Below are 10,792 nucleotides of genomic sequence, written 5' to 3'. Positions count from 1 at the left end.
TCTAATTCTGTTTTACTACCATTTTCAAAAGGTTTGCAAAGATTTTTATTTTTATGGTGTTCTATGTTGTATTAAATCATGAACAATATTTAGGAAATTAGGTTTAAAAATCATGGTTTCGGTAAAACTCCTAAAATTTGAGCCATCAAAAATAACATCATTTACAATAGTTGAAAATCAACTTTACAGAGGCCACTGTTCCGCCATTACTACAAGGGAACGGAGGCCGTCGTCATAGTGATTGACAGTCATGACAAGGAACGACTGGATGAACTGAACCATGACGTCATCAAACCAGCACTTCAGGCAGAGGAACTTTCCAGTGCATGTTTTCTTTTCCTGGCCAACAAGTGCGACATTGAGCCACACATGACGTCCGAGGAAATTCAAGATCGTCTCGGACTACGACAGCTCAAACATGCCTGGAGTAGGTCGATTGAAAACTTATCCTTTGTTCAAAGATATTTGTCAAATCTTTACAGAATGGTTAACAGCCCATTTATTTCATTTAAAAAATTTTATAAACAGTATATTAAGAAAATTCAAAATTATGGCAGGGTTTACTTGCTGTTGGTTAGTCAACTATTGTGAAAGACAAAATGATTTTTGACAGGATCATATCTGCGTTCTTTTTAGAGGAGGGAATAAAATTAGTAAGCTATTGATTTTTTGGTAAACCTGTGAAAATTTGAACTAGTTGAGCATTATTTTACAGATAGTATATTACCTAGGGTGCATATTCCAAATCCAGAAATAACTGGCCCTCAAATTTCCAGAGATTACAAAGTATTTTACCTGGGTTACATATTCCAAATCCAGAAATGAGTACTAGTGGAGGTATTAAAATGTAACAATGACCTAATAATACATTGTTGAGCAAGTAGGGACTTAGTCATGCCCCATAATAATAGCTGTAACCCTGGAAACTAGTAAGCTAGATTTGAGGTCCCAAGTTCAAGCTCCATCATGATTTGTAGTGACCATAACATGAAGACCAGAAATGTTTTTATTGTAACATACTATTTTCAGATCTTTTCCACGTAAGTGCCTTAAGAGGGGACGGATTGACTGAGGCTTTAGACTGGTTGGCATTTCAACTTGGATCCGAAGAAATCCGGAGAAGTGTCACTCCAGATAGTGAGGACAAAGTGGACAGAACCTTGAATGATCTCCCATATTGTAGTCGGGCTTACACCGCTATTAAATGTTTCTTTTTTAGGCCGAGTCGACAAGACAAAGTGGAGGATGGACGATGAAGTGTCTACAATGATTTCCCTTGCTTCATTCGTAAATCCGTTTTATATGCCATAAAAGTGACCATGTGACATCAAAGAGGATTGTGATTGGTGGATGAATTTGGAAGTGAATTTTGATGTAACTTCTAAAGTTATATAAATATGATTGATAAACATGATGTTTTCATTGTCAGCAATGGTGATGCTCGTTTTACAGATAAAAATAGTATATTTTACACTAACTATTATTGAGGGGAGATAACTCTGTTTTATGTAAATGTTGGCGAGAGAATATTTCTGATTTTCATCGGTTGTTTACATTGATATGTATTTCATTAATATAGATCATTTCATTTTGTTTTGTTATATTTATTTTGTAAGATATTCTTTGTGTTTAATATAGATGACCATGTAGTCAGCAAACAGAGATTGTCACTAAGTATGGACGATAAAAATAAGTAGATGTTCACATAATACAGATGTTCACCCAATAGAAAAACAGGAGTCCACACAGTAGAAAGTCAGGTGTCCACACAATAGAAAGTCAGGTGTCCACACAATAGAAAAACAGGCGTACACACAATAGAAAAACAGGTGTTCACCCAACAGATTAAAAAGGTCTACACTCAACAGAAAAATATGTTCATTACACCTGCACTGTAGTAGTGGTCAGTTTCATTACCAAATGCTGGTGGTGGTCACTATACACAAGGGACCACCTAACACATGAGGTTGTAAAGTACAGAATACATCAAAACACATGGTCACTGTAAACAGGTTACAGTTAAACATAGATGGCAGCTATACACATGTTACAGCTAAACACATGTATAGCTGTACACAGGCAGTCACTATGCACAGGTGGTCACTATACACAGGTGGTCACTACACAAGTTACAGGTAAACACAGGTGGTCACTATACACATGTTACAGCTAAACACGTGTAACTGTAAACAGGCAGTCACTATACACAGGTGGTCACTATACACAAGTTACAGGTAAACACAGGTGGTCACTATACACAGGTTGTCACTCTACACAAGTTACAGGTAAACACAGGTGGTCACTGTACACAGGTAGCCACTACACATGTTACAGGTAAACACAGGTGATCACTATACACAGGTGGTCACTCTACACAAGTTACAGGTAAACACAGGTAGTCACTACACAAGTTACAGGTAAACACAGGTGATCACTATACACAGGTGATCACTCTACACAAGTTACAGGTAAACACAGGTGGTCACTATACACAGGTAGTCACTACACAAGTTACAGGTAAACACTGGTGGTCACTATACACAGGTGGTCACTATACACAAGTTACAGGTAAACACACAGATTATTCTGATTACCACTAAAATATACAGTCACTACATTCATTTAATAATTCAATAAAAAATCAGGTCACTTCATTTAAAAAAAGTGGTCAATATACTGAACATTGCATAATCTTGGAATAAATAAGGTGTTGTCTCCCTTTATATGTTGGACTAGAATTCAAAGAGCAAAGTCATTCTTGAAAGTGTCTCATCCTTATACAAATGGTTCAGAGATGGGTGTGTGAATGTGCTGGGTCAGTCCAGGAAGATCACAAAAAAGGTTGAAAATATGAGAAATCTGAAAGTTAAAGATTGAATCAGTGAAAAAGTGTTTGTTGAACAAATTCAAGTATTGATATGCTTCAGAGTATATAAGTTATTTATTGAAATAAAATCATACATTAGTTTGACGACTTAGTGAAGTAAGATTCTACTAAACCCTTTGATATCGAGTGAAAAGTATCACACTATAATCTTCTACTAAAAACCTTTTGATGTCATGCGTTAGTGTAGTTAAGATTCTACTAAAATCTTGTGGTATAAACAAGACTAAAACACGACATATTTGTATACTTTATCGTTGTTTTTAAGGGCTGTAACCATACATGTGTATATCGTTGTCACGTGTAAACTGATACTAATAGATGTTTTAAAAACATTTAAGACTCTAGCCAAGTGTGTTTTTATTAGTTAAAGATTGTTTGTTCCAATGCTGTTTGTTTTTTGGTGAAATGTGTGTTTTATATATAGTAACTGTGATATTATGTAAACTACACAGAAATAATTATTAAATACTCTTTTATCCATCAACAGACTTAATTTTACTGATATCGTTTCAGAACTACGGTCTTATCGATCTATTTGATCTGTGTTGTAGTTTCTACTGTTCTTCGTTTCTGAGGATTATGTCCCTTGTTTTGAGTATATTTTGCCTGTAATGTGTTAGTTTAAGCTGGCGCTATAGATCAGTGAGCAGCTATTTTTGTTTTTATGTTTTTTCTTTTTCCTTTATTTGTGTGTATGGCTGAAGTGTTACTGAAGATATTGTTATAAATAATGGAAAATAAAAAGGTTTGTTAAAATCACTTCGTTTTATGTGATCTTTGTTGCTATCACAAATAAATGAAAAGACTATTGATGATAAGAAATTAATGTTGATCAATAATCTCAGATTTACAGCAGACCAATCGGATAAGAGTTATGAGATTTGTAGACCAATCATATCAAAGTTGTGAGATTTGTAGACCAATCAGATCAGAGCTGTGAATTTTACCAGCAGACAAATCAGATAAAAAATGTGAGTTTTACCAGTCGACAAATCAGATCAATATGTCTGAAAGTGAAATTAAACGAATTTGCAAGATCTTTGTGACCTGCTTTTGAAAATAATCTTCAATAAATTCAGCCTCGTATGAAAACAACAACAAATCAGTCGACGGAGGGACACAGTTATCTCCCCTAGGTATGCCAAAAGTCTGATGGAGGATCTTACCGCCGGACTCGACGAAGATGTGGTCAACCAGAAACTTTATGATTTTGTCCTTCGTCTATTTCTTGATTCGGACGTATCTTTATTTATTATGAAATACGTTTGTATTTATACCGCTGTTCACATGTCTTGGAAAAGAAAACTCTCCTAACAAGAGAACGAAGGCGTTCCTTCCGTTTAGAATGGGGTATGGTGATGTCCAGGGTAGAAAAATTCAATATTCTAATTTTTTTTCAGAGGGAGGTGTTAAATATTGGTCAAAAGCTCTCTGGAGTTCTTTAAATTCCACAGTCAGAGTCGTTATCATTTTCAAAAAGTCAATCTTAATCATTGTAATACAGAAGCATGGTTAGCCAGTCTTTGGGAAGACTGGAAAATCAGTTCCGAAAAAATTCAATCGGAAATAAATATTCACATGTCTTGATACATAAATACACAACGGAAAAGTAATTGAACTTGTCAAAAGAAAATCTTTATGCAAATGGTTATAAACAGTACTTGTGGTGATACTTCAAGTAACTAAATAAATACGTACACATGTAGAACACAAAGACGAATTGATAACAAATTAATTTAATGAGAGCAACATTAATATGTATCCTTGCTACATAGTATGATGGAAACATAGGGACACAAATATAAAGTTATGGATAAAAACATTGAATACGTCCACATATTTGTTATATTCCATAGTGAATAAGTACTTACATGTATTGCTCGGAGACGAAATTGCTCAACATTGGAAAATCAATTGAATTTGTAAAGTAAATTGTTTATGAAATCGGTGATAACAATTCATGTATTTAAAAGTAAAAAAAAACTTGTTCGACTCAATAACCATTTTTATGAATATACCAGTAGATTAAACCTGCATCACTTATAAATATTAAAACTGTTATGTAAAATGAACAGCAGTAAAATCAGAATAGCACCTTGTATAAATATATGAGAATTTTCAAACAGAGTCATAATATCACATCTTAAAATATTTCCCGATTCGTGATTCAGAAAAATAAAAAACGAGTGTTTTTCAGTACGGATGAAAATACCTTGTTTTAATTCTCTTTTATTAATTGTATTTTTTTCAAAATGAAATCTACCCATAGTTGTAAAATGCTATTGTGTCAAGCTCTGATGTACAGCAGGCCAAGTTTACGGGCTTATTTCATCCACGCCAGAGACTTACGATCTTACAACTTTTCACAGTGTGCCAGAGGATCGTATCCTGTTCTGTACAGCACGGTATGCCACACCCATCCCATCAAGTAAACCCAACCCCTTACATACTTATTGGTGTGTTTTAAATTTACAAAATAGACTTAATAGTGTAAGTTATCAATTAATTCATTATCACCGTTGATGAAGCATTCACCAGTTAAAACAATTGTAGATAAAAGATATAAATAGTAACAATAACATTAACAAATGTAAAATCAACGCCATTAAGAACCGTATATATTAATGCTTTGTTATGTAAAATAAACGGTAGTAAAATCAGAATAGCACATTGTATATATATGTGATTTATATGTTTAAAGAATTTTTGGTGTGTTTTAAATTTGACACACAGTCATATTATCACATCTTGAAATATTTCCCGATACGTGATTCAGAAAAATAAAAACGAGTGTGTTTTCAGTACGGATGAAAATACCTTGTTTTAATTCTCTTTTATTAATTATATTTTTTCCAAAATGAAATCTACCCATAGTTGTAAAATGCTATTGTGTCAAGCTCTGATGTACAGCAGGCCAAGTTTACGGGCTTATTTCATCCACGCCAGAGACTTACGATCTTACAACTTTTCACAGTGTGCCAGAGGATCGTATCCTGTTCTGTACAGCACGGTATGCCACACCCACCCCATCAAGTAAACCCAACCCGTTACATACTTATTGGTGTGTTTTAAATTTGACAAAATAGACTTAATAGTGGAAGTTATAGATTAATTCATTATCACCGTTGAGGAAGCATTCACCAGTTAAAACAATTGTAGATAAAAGATATAAATAGTAACAATAGCATTAACAAATGTAAAATCAACGCCATTAACAACTGTATATATTAATGCTTTGTTAGGTAAAATAAACAGTAGTAAAAATAGAACAGCCTCTAGTTGTATAAACACGATAACGAATAACAATACAATCTTTTGGAATGAACAATTAAAATATTTGGCACAAGGAAAGAAATTTTCTGTGGTTTGATGAGTTCCTGTTGAAAATGATCGAAGTAGGTAGCCGGTATTTAGAATGTACATTGTTGATATAAATCAGATTTACGTAATTTACATCAAATCCATCAAATTCCTCACGACAGTAGGTAAGCAGGGTCGCTGAGCTGGTTCGTGTCCCATGCATTGACTCACAATGTTAGCTAGTTTGTCTATCCGAAACAGAGCCATTACAAATCCCAAACTGTAAACATCAGAGGAAGCCGTGGTTGGTTCTCCTGCTCTGACTTCAGGAGCTAAGTGAGTGCATCTGGCGTTCGTTGTGGCATTGCCACCGTACCGCTTCTCAAATCCACATGATGCGTGCCCGAAGTCAATAAATCTGTAATATCAAGCATAAGAACGAAATGGTTTTTATCTGAAGTTACCATGGATTGTCAAAGTGACTCACTAGAACTCTAAGTTTGCAACATTGCAACCAAATGATGTTTGGCTTAATAAGTAGCACGTACATATCTTAATGATTCAGTCTGTTGTTAGTAATATTGATAACAAATTCTACCATCATTCTGTATTACATAGACAATCATACTTAGTATGTGAACTTCTTTTGACTAAAACGAACTGATACACATATTAAAGCATAATACTAACTTTGCTTGGAATTCGGTTCCATTTAACGAATAAACAATAACATTGTCGTCTTTCAGGTCGTTCAACAGAACGTTCTTATCATGAATGGTGTGAAGTCCTATACTGAGGCGCAATGATATCGATAGTTTCTGCCTTTCAGTTAGTGTGTTTTCCTCAATCTTCTTCCTCAATGTTATGCCTGTTCCAACCATTTCCATGGCAATAAGTAGATTTCTGGGATCTGTTGGGTCTGGCAATAACCCATACAGCTTTGGTGTAAATCTTGTTTGCGACAACAATGCCATTATCCTTGCTTCAGCAACTACTTCTACGGTTCTCTCGTCTCCATCGTGTTGTAATTTTAATGCCACTGTTTCCCCTGATGGTAGATGTGTTGCTGTGAAAACCTGAAAAATTAACATAATTCAGATATAATCATTACATTAGAGACAACTGATTTCTTTGTGATCATTTTACAATAGCACCTACATAGACATTTAATACCATATTATACTAGGTTGTCTTTGATTAACAAGTTGAGAATGTTATCTTCTAAAGGCAATGTAGCATTTCTACTCACCGAGCCGAACACTCCGGATCCCAGGATATTCATCATTCCTGTCGTGGTGTCAGTTTGAATGATATAATGTAGATTTGACAGGATATCGATTGAACAATCCACCGTTTGTATCTTCTGTCCAACAATCCGATAATTGTAATGATCCTCTTCGAATAAGAAGATTTCACCTTTTGCAATTAACAGAAAGAACATCCAACAAATGAATTAATACTTAATACTCAGAGGATTGAGCATACAAGCAAAACATTGATAGTTGATAGCACGGGTCATGTATACATCCACAGCTTTTAAACTTACCATTTTCGTTTGTTCTGTTAGGAGGAAGCGCAGCTCCCAGAAAGGCGGCTGGGGGAGGCGTGACTACCCGATAGAGGGGCCTTCTTCTTGCTACTCCCATGGGAAGGGGAGGCGGCTGGTCTTCGTTTGATTCGACCATAGCAGTTAACTGTGCCTCCAGTGACGCAAATCTACCGCTGTCCGGCCTGGTTGAAGAAGGTTCAGCGATATGCAAGGGTGCACCTGCAACTGAGGCTGTAAATTTGGTGTTGATTGCAAGTCGCTGAAGTGGAGATTCGATGGTCTCGGTGATGCTTATCATCAGCTGTTGTCCCCTGGCTGAGGTACTTGAACCAATATTCACCATTACAGAGCAAGACCAGTTTTGAGGTACAACTGGTGACATTGAAGATGATTGTAGATATATGGATTCAGTTAGAGACAAGCTTGATGACGTGATGGCTGGTACAGCTTGTGATGAAGACATAATGGCTTCTGCAGACATTCTCCTTGCTCTACAAATCAGTGCTGGGGTCATTGTCAACTGTAAAACAGAAGGAAAACAACCCTGTTTTTATTTTGTAATGTCTTAAAATGAAAAAGCAAACAGAATGTAACGCAAATTATTGTTCAACAAGGTTCGATAAGATTTCTTTTTTTTAATCATTCATAAGAATTAATGGAGGCATGATTCAAGGAATGAATGATACTGTCCGAACTTGCTGCAGCATTAACTAGATTTGTCGATGTTGATGATAATGATGCAAGTTGAACACATAATAAAATAACTGGGGTTGGTGATCTTTGTTGTAGGACGGCTTGGCTTGTAAGTGATCTATGTTGTAGGACGGCTTGGATTGTAGGTGTTTTCACAAATTATTGTTATTTTAATATTGTTAAGAGCTGTCTTTATATATATATATACTGTAGACATCAGCCATTAATGAGCTTTTATCACAGCTCAATTTCACTGTGATATTTGTAAGAAGTTCCTTCATGTTTGTTCGGTTTCCGTTAAGATAAACTCTCCCATTGGATTAATCTCTCTTACCGGATATAGACTTGGTGGTGAACTGGTGGGTGATTCTGTCCTTGGTGAATACACGAGAGACAACGTTGGTCGAGTGAGACGCTGGACTTCCTGGGAAAAATACAGTGGAGATTTGGTAATAGTACATGTAGGATTTTAGATAAACACAACTGAAAATATTTAAGCAACAAAACAGGAGATTTCTATGTTTGAAGAAAACAAAACATCGATTAATATTATGTATATCATGTGAAGAGAAAACTGCCATTGTATCATTAAATAGAAAATTAATATAAAAAGAGATTTAGAATAAAGAAATACGACCAGCAGTTTTGTCTGTGATAAGACTTCATTTTCAAGATATTTTTTAGAATTTAAAACATCAACGTAATAAAAATCGTGTACCAGTCCAGGTGAATGGCTGAGATTGAAGAGATCAACTTCGATCAACATCGTTGATCTCAAATGCCTCGCTTCGTGAATTCTATCAGAGGACGGAATACTTTTCTCCACTTCAGGAGAGGCTGATGGTTTTGTGGGAATGTTTCCAAATGTACCAGAACACAACAGGTCACAGATATCATCACGCTAAATGATAAAATTTAAACATGAATTTAAACATTTAAACATCAATCTAGAATTAATGTTATTGGACATCGGTATTTATATATGAAAATAATGAAATATAATTTATTGATAACACAGATATCAGATCTTGTTTCGATACTCAAATTCTGATATGATTAAAAGATATAAAGAAACCTTTCTGGTAAATAAACAATGATAAGAAATGATATTTACATAAACAAGGGAGATAATTACACTATAAACAGACCGACGGATGAGTTAGACACAATGTGATAACTGATCTTACCTCAGCAGTATTAGTTGGTTTGTTAAACTGATCGAAATTGTATTGTGGACGAAACGTTGGCCTACAAACCAATGTCATCAGTTTTTCTTGAATCATGTTCCTCTGGAACTAAACAAAGACATAGTTTTTGTTACTGATCAATAGAAACAATATTATTAACAAATGTAAAATCAACTCCATTAACAACTGTATATATTAATGCTTTGTTATGTAAAATGAACAGCAGTAAAATCAGAATAGTACATTGTATAAATATGTGGGTTTATATGTTTAAAGAATTTTCACACAGTCATATTATCACATCTTGAAATATTTCCCGATACGTGATTCAGAAAAATAAATACGAGTGTTTTTCAGTATGGATGAAAATACCTTGTTTTAATTCTCTTTTATTAATTGTATTTTTCTCAAAATGAAATCTACCCATAGTTGTAAAATGCTATTGTGTCAAGCTCTGATGTACAGCAGGCCAAGTTTACGGGCTTATTTCATCCACGCCAGAGACTTACGATCTTACAACTTTTCACAGTGTGCCAGAGGATCGTATCCTGTTCTGTACAGCACGGTATGCCACACCCACCCCATCAAGTAAACCAAACCCGTTACATACAATGTTAGAAAAATCTAACAGCTCTGTTGTACGGTTGATAGTTCATGGTTTGGCTCTACCTAATTCTTAATTTGTAATGTATGTTGTCATTCACTCTTTTCTCTTTTGTGTCCTCCGTAAATCATTAAATTTTTTTCAGAAAGCCTGAGAGCGATGTCTTCTAAAGGCAATGTAGCATTTCTACTCACCGAGCTGAACACTCCGGATCCCAGGATATGCATCATTCCTGTCGTGGGGTCAGTTTGAATGATATAATGTAGATTTGACAGGATATCGATTGAACAATCCACCGTTTGTATCTTCTGTCCAACAATCCGATAATTGTAATGATCCTCTTCGAACAAGAAGATTTCACCTTTTGCAATTAAAGAGAAAGTACATCCAACAAATTAATTAACACTTTATACTCAGAGGATTGAGCATACAAGCAAAACATTGATAGTTGATAGCACGGGTCATGTATACAGCCATAGCTTTTAAACTTACCATTTTCGTTTGCTCTGTGAGGAAGAAGCGCAGCTCCCAGAAAGGCGCCTGGAGGAGGCGTGACTACCCGATAGAGGGGC

The 10,792-nt window shown here is 35.2% G+C and overlaps 1 protein-coding gene across 1 annotated transcript; it reads left to right on the top strand.

The window, feature by feature from the left end:
* Positions 1-189: 189 nt before the first annotated feature.
* On the top strand, positions 190-3,646 carry LOC132543016 (ADP-ribosylation factor 3-like; the record flags this gene model as incomplete). The annotated part of the gene is made up of 2 exons (XM_060206471.1): positions 190-427; positions 1,030-3,646. Coding segments are annotated over 2 exons (465 nt in total), but the record flags the coding sequence as incomplete, so codon positions are not given.
* Between the last annotated feature and the right edge of the window lie 7,146 nt (positions 3,647-10,792).

This window comes from Ylistrum balloti, unplaced genomic scaffold (genome assembly GCF_031769215.1).
Source record: "Ylistrum balloti isolate Yb309-2 unplaced genomic scaffold, AGI_CSIRO_Ybal_v1 Utg369734, whole genome shotgun sequence".
NCBI lineage: Eukaryota > Metazoa > Mollusca > Bivalvia > Pectinida > Pectinidae > Ylistrum > Ylistrum balloti.
Note: the sequence above shows the minus strand (reverse complement) of the source record. Positions and strands in the feature narration are given on the sequence as shown.